The sequence below is a fragment of the Musa acuminata genome, chromosome BXJ3-5, assembly GCF_036884655.1.
Source record: "Musa acuminata AAA Group cultivar baxijiao chromosome BXJ3-5, Cavendish_Baxijiao_AAA, whole genome shotgun sequence".
NCBI classification, from domain to species: domain Eukaryota; kingdom Viridiplantae; phylum Streptophyta; class Magnoliopsida; order Zingiberales; family Musaceae; genus Musa; species Musa acuminata.
Genome location: NC_088353.1, coordinates 27,092,583 through 27,111,430, shown reverse-complemented (window position 1 = coordinate 27,111,430; position 18,848 = coordinate 27,092,583). Strand labels below are relative to the sequence as shown.

At 33.7% G+C, this 18,848-nt stretch overlaps 1 protein-coding gene across 1 annotated transcript; it reads left to right on the top strand.

The window, feature by feature from the left end:
• The first annotated feature begins 143 nt into the window (after positions 1-143).
• LOC135638378 (phosphoribosylamine--glycine ligase-like) lies at positions 144-7,182 on the top strand. The gene is made up of 3 exons (XM_065151490.1): positions 144-209; positions 3,970-4,482; positions 6,576-7,182. The coding sequence occupies exons 1-3, from the start codon at positions 144-146 to the stop codon at positions 6,987-6,989; spliced, it is 993 nt and encodes a 330-aa protein (XP_065007562.1). The 3' UTR covers positions 6,990-7,182.
• Positions 7,183-18,848: the final 11,666 nt, after the last annotated feature.

Sequence of the window (18,848 nt, the reverse complement as noted above, 5' to 3'; positions counted from 1 at the left end):
GATCCTGTTTAGAAGTTTGTCTGTGACAATATGTATGTGACCCTCTAGGCCTAATATCGAGTTGGTCGTGAATCATACCTGTCAAAACTCCTTCTGGCTGAGTGAATTATTATCTCTATCATAATTCACTCGACTCATCGGCTATGGACGTACTCGGCCACTACGCCGCAGTCCCCAAACGATACAAGGGAATTCAATCCATTGGACCTGTCTATCCTTAGTTATCATGTACCTATAGTCCCTCTTCCATTTAATATCCTAAAGATCGTATACCAGGTATGGTGCTATTAGACCTATACGTTTTCTACTCAAGTCTTGCTCTAATCGGATTCTCCCAGAGAACTCTTTCTCTCTCAATCCGAATGGCCCTGGCCAGGGATTTGTCTGAGCAAGAACACATGAGATATTCCTCTCATGACACGAGAGTGGATGATCCTCGTAAGGTCGATTGCCACTCCTAATGACCGGTTGTACTAGATTTGGGACATCCAAACCTATAAGTCTGATATCAAAGAATGGAGCACTTATATAGGACATCCTTGGTGTCTCAAGTCTAAGGACAAGATACACCACTGAGACTACGAAATCGCTGTCTGACAATAAGGCATCATCAACCATCCAACATTTCATAAGCGGATCAATTAGTGAACTCATTCTCCAATGAACACTTGTATTGTATCCCTAGTGTCCCCACATGAGTAGCTATGAGACCAACTGCATCCATCATATGGACGAGTATACAGCACATAAGTCTATCCGGTTATCTCGATGTCTCTCTCGAGTAACCTATGAACGAGATTATTTAGGATCTGTATTTAAAGGCGAATCGGTCTCATTATCGTGATCTCATCACGATCAGTCAATATAAAATGATAAATGCCAAAATATAATAAGCAAAAAGATTCTGTGTCATGTCACACGTGTTGTCACTCACGTGATTGGCTTGTTAGGCACCTATGACTATTATTAACTACAAACTACTTTACTTGCTTATTGCTTTCAATACATTTACGAACATGTTTCCAGGTCAAGCATATTTCCTGGATCGGTTTTTAATTGTACGAAGAGTCTTTACAAAATCGACAATTTTACCGCTGCACTAATTCACCCCCCCCCCCCCCCCCCCCCCTCTTAGTGCCGACTCGTTCCTAACACATATGTGTAATATTTGCTAGTTTGCGTGTTCTAATATAATGTAATAATTGTTAAATTTGCCAGCTTACAAATTGCAAGGAGAAAAGCTAGCTAGGAAGCAAAATTGGTAGCTTGCACTTCTCAAAAGAGAAGAAAAAACTTGCTATCTTTAACATCACCAAGAATTGCTAGCTTGCAATCTCAAGAGAAGCAAAAGTGCTATCTTGCCTATCTTAAGTAGCAAAGCTTGCAACTTGCACATTGCAAAAGGAAGCAAGAATTGCTAGCTTGCACACTTCAACAAGAGACAAAAATGCTATCTTGCATATCTCTAAAACTTGCTAATCTTGCATGTTTTATAATGAAGTAGGACTTGCATGTTTCAAAAATTACTAGTTGCACTTATCTTTTTTGTTGATGATGTTGAATCTCGGATTTTGACGATGAAATCAATTGATGGGTTAATTGATCTAATCCATATTATTGAGTTAAGTGTGCAGGATTAACTACGATAGATTGAAGACATAAAGCAAGTCCACCGAAGTTAAGTTCAATGGGTGTTTGAGAGTCCACTGAAAGTCCGAAGATTCGTCGGAAGTACTGCCGGAACCAAACGAGAAGGAATCAGGGACTTGCCGAAGTTTTCGGAAGTCCGCTGGAGAAATCATCGGAGGTTCGTGGAGATCACCGAGAAGGTTCGGCTATTTGCTAAAGACTCGTTGAACTTGCCACAAGACTGGGAGCCTGTTGGGAGTCTGCTAGAAGAAATCCGAGGGTGTATCGGAAGTCCGCCGGAAGTTCACCGGAAAGCTCGTCGGAAGGAAACTCGATATTGCAAGTTAAAAACTTGCTTAAGACTATGTCAAGAAGTGCTATCTTGCCTATCTCAAGAAGCAAACTTGCAACTTGCACATTGCAAAAGGAAGCAAGAATCGCTAGCTTGCACACTTTATTAAGAAAGCTACCTTGCATATCTAAAACTTGATAGCTTACATGATGTGACACTTGCTAAATTTGCTAGCTTGTATGATGATAAAACTTGATATTATGTTTATTATGCAATGAGTTGAAGTTATGTCTAAACACTTGATAGTTGAAATTCTCCTTTTTGTTGATGACAAAACGGGATTAGTATGATGATATTATGCATAAGTTTATGATAACATATTGCTTAGATTTTTTAATCCAAGAGTTCTATCAATATGACATATTGATTGGGGGAGTTAAGGTTAACTCCGTCATCAATTGGTTGTCATCATCAAAAAGGGAAAGATTGTTGAATCTCATATTTTGATGATGAAACCAGTTGATAGTATTTATGATTTGATTTGTGTTTTGAGTGACGCAGGAAGCTTCGATCAAGGAGAGACAATTAAAATATGAAGAATCATGTTGGGCCAGAGAAAAACATGTCAGAAGATTGGACGTCGCATCGAAGAATCGCTCAACGTATCGGCAGAAGGCTTTGGGCCATGAGTTCGAGCATCGAGCTAAGAAGAATGGATATTGCACTAAGGAAATCAGAGTTGTGGAGGTCAACTGGCTGATTGGGCAATAGGCCACAAGAGAGGACGATGCACCAAACAATCGGACAAGGCATTAATGAACCAATGATATGTCGGACAATATCTAATTAGCTTAGTATTAATTGTCTCGATCGAAGTAGATTTTTATATATGTCGGATTAACAACGATAGCAAGGCATAAAGCAAACTGAAGTCTCGGAGTCAAGAACACGATTTCATTGGGAGTTCGAGAGTTCGTCGAAAGTCTGGACATTCATCAGAAGTTCAGCCAAAATTAATCTAGACGTCCAAGAGCTTATGAAAGAAGTTCATCAGAACTCACAAAGAAGATCGTCATGAAGTCCAGGAGCTTGCTAGGAGCCCGCTGGAACATTGTCGAGAGATCGTCGGAAGTTCGCCGGAAGATCGCCGAAAGAAACCTAGACTTGTGGACTTGTTTAGCTTAGTAAATGTCTTAGATTTCGTAGTAAGCATATAATTGGGATTGGAATTGGGCCAACCCAATTAGGGGCCAATTGGGCCCATGTATGGACTATGTTGGGCCCAATGAATGGCCCAAACAATGACCCAATAGGTGGCACCATCGTGGCACAATCTCCGAGACTATGTCAGGCGGTGGTACTGCCCAATGTCAGTGCTATAGGCGGTAGTATCACCCAGCACCCCAAAAATCGGGGATAAGATATTTTGATGATGATAATCAATTGATGATAGAGTTAACCTTAACTCCCCCTATCAATATGTCATATTGAAAGAACTCTTGGATTAAAAAATCCAAGCAATATGTCATGATAAAATCATGCATAACATCATACTTCTCCCCCTTTGTCATCGACAAAAAGGAGAAGTTCAATTATCAAGTGTTTGAGACATTACAGTTCAAATCATTGCATAATAAACATTATCTTTAGTTTTATCATCATGCAAGCTAGCAAAAATTGAGTTTTGTAAGTTTTTAAATTTTGCTATATGTGCAAGTTTAGCATGTTTTGCTTCTTGAGATAGGCAAGATAGCACTATTGCTTATCTTGAGATTGCAAGCTAGCAAGTCTTGGTGATGTTCAAGATAGCAAGTTTTATATCATGCAAACTAGCAAATTTTTACATCATTTTAAAAAATATAAGCTAGTAATATTTGAGATGTTCAAGAAAGCAACTTTTGAAATATACAAGTTAGCAATCTTTGCTTCTCTTTTGAGATGAGCAAGTTAGCATGTTTTTGCATCTTCTTGAATTGTACAAGCTAGATTGCTAAAACAAATAGAAGTCAAAAGACGAAGAAAAATGTAAGTTGTAAGATCGACTATAGAAGTCAGAAGCTAAAGAGTATGTTAAAGAGCAAGGAACACCCATTGTTGTTAAGGCTGATGGATTGGCTGCTGGGAAGGGAGTTATTGTGGCAATGAACATACAAGAGGCATTTGATGCAATAGACTCTATGTTGGTGGCCAATACTTTTGGTTCTGCTGGTTCACGAATTATTATTGAGGAATTCCTCGAGGGCGAAGAAGCTTCTTTCTTTGCTCTGGTGGATGGTGAAACTGCCTTACCTCTTGAGTCAGCCCAAGATCACAAAAGAGTTGGTGATGGTGATACTGGTCCAAATACGGGTGGAATGGGTGCATATTCCCCTGCTCCAGTCTTAACAAGTGAGCTACGGTCTTTGGTGATGGAATCAATAATTCATCCTACAGTGAAGGGAATGGCAGCAGAAGGTTGCAAATTTGTTGGTGTGCTGTATGCTGGGATTATGATTGAGAAGAAAAGTGGTTTGCCCAAGCTTATTGAGTACAATGTGCGTTTTGGAGACCCAGAGTGTCAGGTTCGTAGCTGCTGGAAATTTTCTGAAGTATTTCTAGTTTCATTATTTGGATATATGGTATCATGCACATGCAGCATGCGTTTTGTTAGCTATGTTATATTGTTCTAGTCTGATGTCTTCCAAAGATTACAATTTGTTAAATATGTTATTTAAGTATCTACAAATGTTTTGATTGTGATTTATTAGTGATGGTGTCATGAGTACCGTCGACTGATGAGTCTACACGGTTGGTCCACTGCCGAAGGTACAGACTCATCCAGGTGCCTCTTCCTGGCTGATGTGGAAGACTTGGTGAGGTGAGATCGTATAGGCTGCTCGGTTGGAAGTCGTTCTATTGGTGAGGACCCGGTTCGGGGTGGTTGGGTAGGCGGAGTGGGATCTTTCTAGTTGCAATGTTACTCCTTGGGGCTGGGTCGTCCGGGTGTCCTTGGGCGACTGGCTATCCTGTATAATAGGCCGGCGCCGGGGGTTGCCCAGTGCGACCCCTCCGATGCTTAAGTTAACGAAGGGGAGAAGACAACAATATCATCTGTGTAAATGAGAGAATAGAGAGAGAGAGAGCCTCTCCCTCAGCGTGAGTTAATGGATTCCTTTTTATACCTGATCCCTGGGCTTTTTTACTGGCTGTCGTAGGAAAAGATCAAGTTAACCGCATGATTATTCTGGTCTCTGATCTTGAGAAGGTTGGGCGATTATTGTCAATCATTGATGCAGGGCATATTGGGATGCACTACGGCGCTTTTTCGGGGCTGGTGACTTGGAGTCCTGCTTAGGTGTTGGCCTCGATGGCAGATGAGCTGGCATGGGGCAAAATCGTCCTTATCATTTGCCCCCCCTTGAAAGGGCGTCCTTCAGGGCCTTTCTCCGGAGGGCGCATTTGCATGCTCTTCTATTGGGTGCGTGCTTTGATGGAAGTCTGTTGGCTGCCGTGTCGAGATCGCATCGATAGGACCGTGGTACGGTCCTAGGGTCTTCATGCTGAGTGCATGACTAGGGAGCGTGTAAGCTCGGCCTAGGTGCATCCCTTGGGTCTTCATGTCGAAGTGCACAACTAGGGAGTGCGTAGGCTCGGCCTAGGTGTAGCCCTCGAGACTTCACGTCGAGGTGCATGGCTCGAGAGCGAGTCTTTTTTAACTCTTACTCATTCAATGTGCAAGTCTCGGGTCTTCATGCCGAGGTGCATGACTAGGGAGCGTGTAGGCTCAACCTAAGTGCAGCCCTCGGGTCTTCATGCCGAGATGCACAACTAGGGAGCGCATAGGCTCGGTCTAGGTGTAGCCCTCGGGGTTTCACACTGAGGTGCATGGCTCGGGAGTGAGTCCTTTTTAACTTTTACTTATCCAAGGTGCCACCCTTGGGTCTTTATACTGAGGTACTCGGCTAGGGAGTGCGTAGGCTCGACCTAGGTACAGCCTTCGGGGCTTCTCGTTGAGGTGCATGGCTAGAGAGCGCGTAGGCTCAGCCTAGGTGCAGCCCTTGGAGCTTCTCGCCGAGGTGCACGGCTAGGGAACTCGTAGGCTCAGCCTAGGTGTAGCCCTCGGGTCTCCATGTCGATGTGCATAGCTAGGGAGCACATAGCCTGGGATAGGATTAGGTTAACCGCCTGATCATTTTGATCTCTGATCTTGATAAGGTAGGGTGGTTATTGACAGTCATTGATGCGGGGCACATCGGGACGCATTGCGGCACTATTTCGAGGCTGGTGACTTAGAGCCCTATTTAGGTGTCGGTCTCGGTGACGGATGAGCTGGCATGAGGCAAAATCGTTCGTATCAATTAGATACAATTTTTGTGCACTATAAAACTTGATGTTCCCAAGCTTAATTATGAGTAGTAATTGGGATATTATATAGATTCCTAAAATGAATAAGTCTCTTCAATATTTTTTTTCATTTTGTTCCGGTGAGCTTTTCTGGCTGATATTGCATTTATATGTTTTTAGATTGAATTAGTTGTTGATGTAGAAGTTAGATTCCAGCCTCTTCCTCACTAATGGTGTTTTACTACAGCAAAATCGTGTTAGTGACATTCTTTAAATCTACTTGGATATTCTTAAATTACTAAAAGCCTCCTTGATGGAATTTCTTGGATAGGTTCTCATGATGCGTTTGGAGTCCGACCTGGCACAAGTACTGCTTGCTGCTTGTCGAGGAGAGCTGGGTGGGGTGTCACTTAGTTGGTCACCTGGATCAGCTATGGTAATTGTGATGGCAAGCAATGGTTATCCAGGGTCTTATGAGAAGGGAACCATCATTAAAAATCTTGAAGAGGCTGAGCTTATTGGCCCAATGGTTAAGATATTTCATGCAGGAACAGCACTAGACTCAGAGGGCAACTTCATTGCCAACGGTGGGCGTGTTCTTGGCGTCACTGCAAAAGGAAAGGATTTAGCAGAAGCCAGAGATAAAGCTTACAAAGCATCTGAAGTAATCGACTGGCCTGAAGGGTTCTTTCGACGGGATATAGGTTGGCGAGCACTTTCTCATATATACACAAAGACTAGTTGATTAGCAGATGATGCTCACATATTTGGGACTGACGGTTAATGTCACAGGAAAGTGTTCTGAACTTTTTTTTTTTTTTTCGTTTTTTTCTCAATAATGTTGTCAACCTGAAATTAGACAACACCATGCAAATGTTTGTTTGACATGGTTAGATGAAATCCAAAGTTGTGGGAGAGAGGAAACTCTATTTATATTTTGTGTGAAATGACATTGTGATCTGTTCCCAATCGCTGGCTTCTGTGGTTCCCTTTTTACGGGTCAAGTATGTATAACAAAAAGATACAGAGAGAGGAATAAGTCCTATGTTCAAGTGTTTATCTATTAGGATTTGTAAGGTGTGGCTAAGCATCGCGCAGCAGAAGTTGGGTCGACATGAGTAGAAAAGTATTCTCCATCGAGTCCGAAGCTATTCTGTTGCTGCTGAGCTTCTACTTGAACGGTGTCGTCGCATCTTTTCTCACACCATAGAGCAGGTTCAGTTGTAGACTTGCTGTTTCCTTTTTGGTAATATATTAAAATATTTATACATAATAAACTTGGATGGGAAAAGGGAAATCTTGGAATATGTTGCATGTGATTTTTCCTAGCAGAGATGTTATTGTTGGGATGGTCCCACACGTGTCAAGATTTAAATAAATAAATTCTAATCCTAACTTATGATGCAAGACAAAAAATAATAAGAAAAACAAAATGGGAGAAGGTTGGAGAAAACATAGGTTTCCTTTATAGAACAAGAAACTCACACGAGGATGATTGGTGTAGATTTTTGAGTCTCCACTCACTATATGTGTTTTTGATACAAGAAGATCATTAGATAGATCGTTATACATCTTTGAGAAATCTTCACCTACTCTAATTCATCTACATCTCTTTATGCGGGTCAAACTTTTCTAACTCACATGTCTCGGACACATTTTGTTTTGTGTCTCCGTTGTGACAAATTTTTTTTTACATGAGTTAGATTTTCTCGATATGCATCTCTAGTACATTTGATCTTGTATCTTTATCATGACATATTTTTCTTCACACCGATCAGATTTTTTTAACTCATGCATCTCAAATACATTTTATCTTCTGCCTTAAGCAAAAATTAATGAAATACAAATATTGCTTATCAGTTGACTCAAGCAATATCACCATTTGAGCCTACTACTATCCATAATTGCTTTAGGTCACCTATTTGATCTTTTAATAGGCTCAATTTTAACTGACTTCAATTTTAACCATATATCATTTTAAATTGATCTAAAATGATTTCAGTAAAAATCTTGACTCATCAATCACTCATCCGACACTTTCTAAAGGTTTTGATATGTTGTTTGCTGTTTCAACATCTCCTTTGATCTTTCAGCAATGCAGCATTTGTGTTCATGAAGAAAAGTTTACACAGCACTTTAACGCTAATCTGTCGTCGAGAATGTATCGAATAATTTATTACAGCATTATTACATAGTCATTTAGTTCCATGCATGCTAATACCCAACTATGCACTGGCTTTCACTTTACGACTGTGACTTCACCTAGCATTTATTAATTCCAGTGTCCAAAACACAAACAGCAAAAGCTCGTATCATTAGCACAGGAGTGCTGTATAAACTGTTTCTCAAGAACACAGATGCTCCGTAACACCATTTCATTTATTGTCAATTGTTAAGATAAAAGACAATCTCATAGCAAGACTGGAAAGTCAATGTAACTAAAGCATGATAGATAGCATGTCTTCTACGGACACTTGGGACGACCGCCATGGGTTTTCATGTTAGCATAGCAAGGACAGACGTCCCTGTTGCCGTCGGTGCCCGGTGGAACGCAGTTACAGCGGCTACAGCATGTGTTGCACGCCCTGTTGCACAAATTCGGCCTACTTGACTTGCTGCAGCGGTACGCACACTTGGCACCACAGTCTGCGCAATAAGAATAATCTTATTAGATAGATGCCTTCAAACAAGGCTACATATATCATCGTAAATTTTGACTTACCAATTTTTTGGGCATCAACTACGTGTTGTCCATTGAAGGTGTAAATCTGCAGATCATGGAGAATTACTTAACAGGAATATACAAAACGGAGACCTCTGATGCTAGTAAATTGCAATGAGAAAGCAGAAGCAACATGGCATTGGAGTGCATGTATCTTAACATGTAGATAGATTCCACAAAATAACAAAATTATGCAAACTCACCTCCACCATAACCAGTAGGAGAAACACCACAAGCAGGATCCTAGACTTGGCCATGAGGGAGGGGAGCTATGTCGAGAAGAATGAGGAGAAGAGCGTGCTATAATATGAGACTTATGTTGATCAGAATGAGGAGAAGCGTGCCCCTTTTATAGGTCTGCATCTTGTTAGTGTTTCTTTTTTCATTTGGAAACTCATTTTTTTTTGTTGCAAATATTCTTTCTTTAATAATAAGGCATTGAAGTTTTTAATTGTTGGAAACTTTAATTGTTGGAATTTATATAATTGGTGTTTTTATGTTATTTTAGGAAACTTTAATTGTTGGAATTTATATTTACTATGATTTTAATTCAAGATGGACGTATATAAAAAATTGAGATTTTTCAACCAAATTGATGACTTTCTCCATAAGAAAATTTCTCATTCCTTTTCTCTATTGCCATAATGTCTCTTCTCTCATTCTCGTGAATATGCATCACAACTTCAGTTGTCTAATTCATGCACAAAGGAAACATTATAGTACATAACATAAATCATTCGAATTAATGATTATTATAAAATAATTTTAATTGATAACATACTTTAATTCATTATAAATATTTTATTGTATCTCCTGAGGAAACCAAATTTCTATCCAGACAATCTCGATAAAATTCTCATCTCTATCCTTTCCGCTTATATTTTGATGAGTATTATTAATGAAAATAATATAAAATGAGAGATATATATTTGGTTACTCAAAATTTTAAAAATATTTGACATTAATCTTCTTCCCAATAAAATACACTTTCAAAATGAACTCGTAAAAGTTTCTCGGGTTCATTATGCACCATCATCATTGAATAGATGCTATGATTTTAATTCAAGATGGACGTATATAAAGACTTGAGTTTTTTCAACCAAATTAATGACGTTTTCCATAAGAAAATTTCTCATTCCTTTTCGCTGTTGCCATAATATCTCTTCTCTCATTCTCGTGAATATTCATCACAACTTCAGATGTTTAATTCATGCACAAAGGAAACATTATAGTGCATAACATAAATCATTCGAATTAATGATTGTTATAAAATAATTTTAATTGATAACATACCTTGATTCATTAATAAATATTTTATTGGATCTCCCGAGGAAATCAAATTTCTAAAAAGACAATCTCGATAAAATTCTCATCTCTCTCCTTTCAGATTATATTTTGATGCGTATTATTAATGAAAATAATATAAAATGAGTGATATATACTTGGTTAAATAAAATTTTAAAAATATTTGACATTAATCTTAATCCCCATAAAATACACTTTCAAAATGAACTCGTAAAAGTTTCTCGGGTTAATAATGCATCATCAGTATGGAATAGATGCTATGATTTTAATTCAAGATGGACATATATAAAGACTTGAGATTTTTCAACCAAATTGATGACTTTCTCCGTAAGAAAATTTCTCATTCCTTTTCTCTGTTGCCATAATATCCCTTCTCTTATTCTCGTGAATATGCTTCACAACTTCAGCTGTCTAATTCATGCACAAAGGAAACATTATAGTGCATAACATAAATCTTTCGAATTAATGATTGTTATAAAATAATTTTAATTTATAACATACCTTGATTCATTAATAAATATTTTATTGGATCTCCCGAGGAAACCAAATTTCTAAAAAGACAATCTCGATAAAATTCTCATCTCTCTCCTTTCCTCTTATATTTTGATCCGTATTATTAATGAAAATAATATAAAATGAGAGATATATACTTGTTTAATAAAAATTTTAAAAATATTTGAAATTAATCTTAATCCCCATAAAACAAACTTTCAAAATGAACTCGTAAAAGTTTCTCGGGTTCATTATGTATCATCATCATGGAATAGATGCTATCATTTTAATTCAAGATGGACGTATATAAAGACTTGGGAATTTTCTATCAAATTGATGACATTCTCCATAAGAAAATTTCTCATTCTTTTTCTCTGTTGCCATAATGTCTCTTCTCTCGTTCTCGTGAATATGCAACACAACTTCAGCTGTCTAATTCATGCAAAAAGGAAACATTATAGTGCATAACGTAAATCATTCGAATTAATGATTGTTATAAAATAATTTTAATTGATAACATACCTTGATTCATTAATAAATATTTTATTAGATCTCCCGAGGAAACCAAATTTCTAATAAGACAATCTCGATAAAATTCTCATCTCTCTCTGTTTCCGCTTATATTTTGACTCGTATTATTAATGAAAATAATATAAAATGAAAGATATATACTTGGCTAATCAAAATTTTAAAAATATTTGAAATTAATCTTAATACCCATAAAATACACTTTCAAAATAAACTCGTAAAAGTTTCTCGGGTTCATTATGTATCATCATTATCGAATAGATGCTATGATTTTAATTCAAGATGGACGTATATAAAGAATTGAGATTTTTCAACCAAATTGATGACTTTCTCCATAAGAAAATTTCTCATTCCTTTTCTCTATTACCATAATGTCTCTTCTCTCATTCTCGTGAATATGCATCACAACTTCAGCTGTCTAATTCATGCACAAAGGAAACATTATAGTACATAACATAAATCATTCGAATTAATGATTATTATAAAATAATTTTAATTGATAACATACCTTAATTCATTAATAAATATTTTATTAGATCTCCTGAGGAAACCAAATTTCTAACCAGACAATCTCGAAAAAATTCTCATCTCTATCCTTTCCGCTTATATTTTGATGAGTATTATTAATGAAAATAATATAAAATGAGAGATAAATATTTGGTTAGTCAAAATTTTAAAAATATTTGACATTAATCTTCATCCCAATAAAATACACTTTCAAAATGAACTCGTAAAAGTTTCTCGGGTTCATTATGCATCATCATTGAATAGATGCTATGATTTTAATTCAAGATGGACGTATATAAAGACTTGGGATTTTTCAACCAAATTGATGACTTTCTCGATAAGAAAATTTCTAATTCCTTTTCTCTATTGTCATAATGTCTCTTATCTCATTCTCGTGAATATGCACCACAACTTCAGTTGTCTAATTCATGCACATAGGAAACATTATAGTGCATAACATAAATCATTAGAATTAAAGATTGTTATAAAATAATTTTAATTGATAACATACCTTGATTCATTAATAAATATTTTATTGTATCTCCCGAGGAAACCAAATTTCTAAAAAGACAATCTCGATAAAATTCTCATCTCTCCTCTTTCTACTAATAATTTGATGCGTATTATTAATGAAAATAATATAAAATGAGTGATATATACTTGGTTAAATAAAATTTTAAAAATATTTGACATTAATCTTAATCCCCATAAAATACACTTTCAAAATGAACTCGTAAAAGTTTCTCGGGTTAATAATGCATCATCAGTATGGAATAGATGCTATGATTTTAATTCAAGATGGACATATATAAAGACTTGAGATTTTTCAACCAAATTGATGACTTTCTCCGTAAGAAAATTTCTCATTCCTTTTCTCTATTGCCATAATATCCCTTCTCTTATTCTCGTGAATATGCTTCACAACTTCAGCTGTCTAATTCATGCACAAAGGAAACATTATAGTGCATAACATAAATCTTTCGAATTAATGATTGTTATAAAATAATTTTAATTTATAACATACCTTGATTCATTAATAAATATTTTATTGGATCTCCCGAGGAAACCAAATTTCTAAAAAGACAATCTCGATAAAATTCTCATCTCTCTCGTTTCCTCTTATATTTTGATCCGTATTATTAATGAAAATAATATAAAATGAGAGATATATACTTGTTTAATAAAAATTTTAAAAATATTTGAAATTAATCTTAATCCCCATAAAACACACTTTCAAAATGAACTCGTAAAAGTTTCTCGGGTTCATTATGTATCATCATCATGGAATAGATGCTATCATTTTAATTCAAGATGGACGTATATAAAGACTTGGGAATTTTCTATCAAATTGATGACATTCTCCATAAGAAAATTTCTCATTCTTTTTCTCTGTTGCCATAATGTCTCTTCTCTCGTTCTCGTGAATATGCAACACAACTTCAGCTGTCTAATTCATGCAAAAAGGAAACATTCTAGTGCATAACGTAAATCATTCGAATTAATGATTGTTATAAAATAATTTTAATTGATAACATACCTTGATTCATTAATAAATATTTTATTAGATCTCCCGAGGAAACCAAATTTCTAATAAGACAATCTCGATAAAATTCTCATCTCTCTCTGTTTCCGCTTATATTTTGACTCGTATTATTAATGAAAATAATATAAAATGAAAGATATATACTTGGCTAATCAAAATTTTAAAAATATTTGAAATTAATCTTAATACCCATAAAATACACTTTCAAAATGAACTCGTAAAAGTTTCTCGGGTTCATTATGTATCATCATTATGGAATAGATGCTATGATTTTAATTCAAGATGGACGTATATAAAGAATTGAGATTTTTCAACCAAATTGATGACTTTCTCCATAAGAAAATTTCTCATTCCTTTTCTCTATTACCATAATGTCTCTTCTCTCATTCTCGTGAATATGCATCACAACTTCAGCTGTCTAATTCATGCACAAAGGAAACATTATAGTACATAACATAAATCATTCGAATTAATGATTATTATAAAATAATTTTAATTGATAACATACCTTAATTCATTAATAAATATTTTATTAGATCTCCTGAGGAAACCAAATTTCTAACTAGACAATCTCGAAAAAATTCTCATCTCTATCCTTTCCGCTTATATTTTGATGAGTATTATTAATGAAAATAATATAAAATGAGAGATAAATATTTGGTTAGTCAAAATTTTAAAAATATTTGACATTAATCTTCATCCCAATAAAATACACTTTCAAAATGAACTCGTAAAAGTTTCTCGGGTTCATTATGCATCATCATTGAATAGATGCTATGATTTTAATTCAAGATGGACGTATATAAAGACTTGGGATTTTTCAACCAAATTGATGACTTTCTCGATAAGAAAATTTCTAATTCCTTTTCTCTATTGTCATAATGTCTCTTATCTCATTCTCGTGAATATACACCACAACTTCAGTTGTCTAATTCATGCACATAGGAAACATTATAGTGCATAACATAAATCATTAGAATTAAAGATTGTTATAAAATAATTTTAATTGATAACATACCTTGATTCATTAATAAATATTTTATTGGATCTCCCGAGGAAACCAAATTTCTAAAAAGACAATCTCGATAAAATTCTCATCTCTCCTCTTTCTACTAATAATTTGATGCGTATTATTAATGAAAATAATATAAAATGAGTGATATATACTTGGTTAAATAAAATTTTAAAAATATTTGACATTAATCTTAATCCTCATAAAATACACTTTCAAAATGAACTCGTAAAAGTTTCTCGGGTTAATAATGCATCAGCAGTATGGAATAGATGCTATGATTTTAATTCAAGATGGACATATATAAAGACTTGAGATTTTTCAACCAAATTGATGACTTTCTCCGTAAGAAAATTTCTCATTCCTTTTCTCTGTTGCCATAATATCCCTTCTCTTATTCTCGTGAATATGCTTCACAACTTCAGCTGTCTAATTCAAGCACAAAGGAAACATTATAGTGCATAACATAAATCTTTCGAATTAATGATTGTTATAAAATAATTTTAATTTATAACATACCTTGATTCATTAATAAATATTTTATTGGATCTCCCTAGGAAACCAAATTTCTAAAAAGACAATCTCGATAAAATTCTCATCTCTCTCCTTTCCTCTTATATTTTGATCCGTATTATTAATGAAAATAATATAAAATGAGAGATATATACTTGTTTAATAAAAATTTTAAAAATATTTGAAATTAATCTTAATCCCCATAAAACAAACTTTCAAAATGAACTCGTAAAAGTTTCTCGGGTTCATTATGTATCATCATCATGGAATAGATGCTATCATTTTAATTCAAGATGGACGTATATAAAGACTTGGGAATTTTCTATCAAATTGATGACATTCTCCATAAGAAAATTTCTCATTCTTTTTCTCTGTTGCCATAATGTCTCTTCTCTCGTTCTCGTGAATATGCAACACAACTTCAGCTGTCTAATTCATGCAAAAAGGAAACATTATAGTGCATAACGTAAATCATTCGAATTAATGATTGTTATAAAATAATTTTAATTGATAACATACCTTGATTCATTAATAAATATTTTATTAGATCTCCCGAGGAAACCAAATTTCTAATAAGACAATCTCGATAAAATTCTCATCTCCCTCTGTTTCCGCTTATATTTTGACTCGTATTATTAATGAAAATAATATAAAATGAAAGATATATACTTGGCTAATCAAAATTTTAAAAATATTTGAAATTAATCTTAATACCCATAAAATACACTTTCAAAATGAACTCGTAAAAGTTTCTCGGGTTAATTATGTATCATTATTATGGAATAGATGCTATGATTTTAATTCAAGATGGACGTATATAAAGAATTGAGATTTTTCAACCAAATTGATGACTTTCTCCATAAGAAAATTTCTCATTCCTTTTCTCTATTGCCATAACGTCTCTTCTCTCATTCTCGTGAATATGCATCACAACTTCAGCTGTCTAATTCATGCACAAAGGAAACATTATAGTACATAACATAAATCATTCGAATTAATGATTATTATAAAATAATTTTAATTGATAACATACCTTAATTCATTAATAAATATTTTATTAGATCTCCTGAGGAAACCAAATTTCTAACCAGACAATCTCGAAAAAATTCTCATCTCTATCCTTTCCGCTTATATTTTGATGAGTATTATTAATGAAAATAATATAAAATGAGAGATAAATATTTGGTTAGTCAAAATTTTAAAAATATTTGACATTAATCTTCATCCCAATAAAATACACTTTCAAAATGAACTCGTAAAAGTTTCTCGGGTTCATTATGCATCATCATTGAATAGATGCTATGATTTTAATTCAAGATGGACGTATATAAAGACTTGTGATTTTTCAACCAAATCGATAACTTTCTCGATAAGAAAATTTCTAATTCCTTTTCTCTATTGTCATAATGTCTCTTATCTCATTCTCGTGAATATGCACCACAACTTCAGTTGTCTAATTCATGCACATAGGAAACATTATAGTGCATAACATAAATCATTAGAATTAAAGATTGTTATAAAATAATTTTAATTGATAACATACCTTGATTCATTAATAAATATTTTATTGGATCTCCCGAGGAAACCAAATTTCTAAAAAGACAATCTCGATAAAATTCTCATCTCTCCTCTTTCTACTAATAATTTGATGCGTATTATTAATGAAAATAATATAAAATGAGTGATATATACTTGGTTAAATAAAATTTTAAAAATATTTGACATTAATCTTAATCCCCATAAAATACACTTTCAAAATGAACTCGTAAAAGTTTCTCGGGTTAATAATGCATCATCAGTATGGAATAGATGCTATGATTTTAATTCAAGATGGACATATATAAAGACTTGAGATTTTTCAACCAAATTGATGACTTTCTCCGTAAGAAAATTTCTCATTCCTTTTCTCTGTTGCCATAATATCCCTTCTCTTATTCTTGTGAATATGCATCACAACTTCAGCTGTCTAATTCATGCACAAAGGAAACATTATAGTGCATAACATAAATCTTTCGAATTAATGATTGTTATAAAATAATTTTAATTTATAACATACCTTGATTCATTAATAAATATTTTATTGGATCTCCCGAGGAAACCAAATTTCTAAAAAGACAATCTCGATAAAATTCTCATCTCTCTCCTTTCCTCTTATATTTTGATCCGTATTATTAATGAAAATAATATAAAATGAGAGATATATACTTGTTTAATAAAAATTTTAAAAATATTTGAAATTAATCTTAATCCCCATAAAACAAACTTTCAAAATGAACTCGTAAAAGTTTCTCGGGTTCATTATATATCATCATCATGGAATAGATGCTATCATTTTAATTCAAGATGGACGTATATAAAGACTTGGGAATTTTCTACCAAATTGATGACATTCTCCATAAGAAAATTTCTCATTCTTTTTCTCTGTTGCCATAATGTCTCTTCTCTCGTTCTCGTGAATATGCAACACAACTTAAGCTGTCTAATTCATGCACAAAGGAAACATTATAGTGCATAACGTAAATCATTCGAATTAATGATTGTTATAAAATAATTTTAATTGATAAAATACCTTGATTCATTAATAAATATTTTATTGGATCTCCCAAGGAAACCAAATATCTAAAAAGACAATCTCAATAAAATTCCCAACTTTCTCCTTTCAGCTTATATTTTGATGCGTATTATTAATGAAAATAATATTAAATGATAGATATATACTTGGTTAATCAAAATTTTAAAAATATTTGACATTAATCTTAATCCCCATAAAATACACTTTCAAAATGAACTCGTAAAAATTTCTCGGGTTCATTATGTATCATCATCATGGAATAGATGCTATGATTTTAATTCAAGATGGATGTATATAAAGATTTGGGATTTTTCAACCAAATTGATGACTTCTCCATAAGAAAATTTCTCATTCCTTTTCTCTGTTGCCATAATGTCTCTTCTCTCATTCTCATGAATATGCACCACAACTTCAGCTGTCTAATTCATGCACAAAGGAAACATTATAATGCATAATATAATTCATTCGAATTAATGATTGTTATAAAATAATTTTAATTAATAACATACCTTGATTCATTAATAAATATTTTATTGGATCTCACGAGGAAACCAAATTTCTAAAAAGATAATCACGATAAAATTCTCATCGCTCTCCATAAGAAAATTTCTTATTCTTTTTCTCTGTTGCCATAATGTCTCTTCTTCCATTCTCGTGAATATGGATCACAACTTCAGTTGTCTAATTCATGCACAAAAGAAACATTATAGTGCATAACATAAATCATTCAAATTAAAGATTATTATAAAATAATTTTAATTGATAACATACCTTGATTCATTAATAAATATTTTATTGGATCTCCCTAGGAAACCAAATTTCTAAAAAGACAATTTCGATAAAATTCTCATCTATCTCCTTTCTGCTTATATTTTGATGCATATTATTAATGAGAAAAATATAAAATGAGAGATATATACTTAATTAAATAAAATTTTAAAAATATTTGATATTAATCTTAATCCCCATAAAATATAATTTCAAAATGAACTCGTAAAAGTTTCTCGGGTTAATTATGCATCATCAGCATGGAATAGATGCTATGATTTTAATTCAAGATGGACATATATAAACACATCGGATTTTTCAACCAAATTGATGACTTTCTCTATAAGAAAATTTCTCATTCATTTTCTCTGTTGCCATAATGTCCTTTCTCTCATTCTCGTGAATATGCAGCATAACTTCAGCAGTCTAATTCATGCACAAAGAAAATATTATAGTGCATAACATAAATCATTCGAAATAATGATTGTTATAAAATAATTTTAATTGATAACATACCTTGATTCATTAATAAATATTTTATTAGATCTCCCGAGGAAACCAAATTTCTAAAAAGATAATCTCGATAAAATTCTCATCTCTCTCCTTTCTGCTTATATTTTGATGCATATTATTAATGAAAAT

Bases quoted from the DNA above. Each gene is read 5' to 3' on its own strand.
- LOC135638378 (XM_065151490.1), top strand. From the start codon at position 144: ATGGACGTACTCGGCCACTACGCCGCAGTCCCCAAACGATACAAGGGA. The intron at 210-3,969 runs GTCTATCCTTAG...GATCGACTATAG, and splicing joins GAATTCAATCCATTGGACCT to AAGTCAGAAGCTAAAGAGTA. The intron at 4,483-6,575 runs GTTCGTAGCTGC...TTTCTTGGATAG, and splicing joins TTGGAGACCCAGAGTGTCAG to GTTCTCATGATGCGTTTGGA.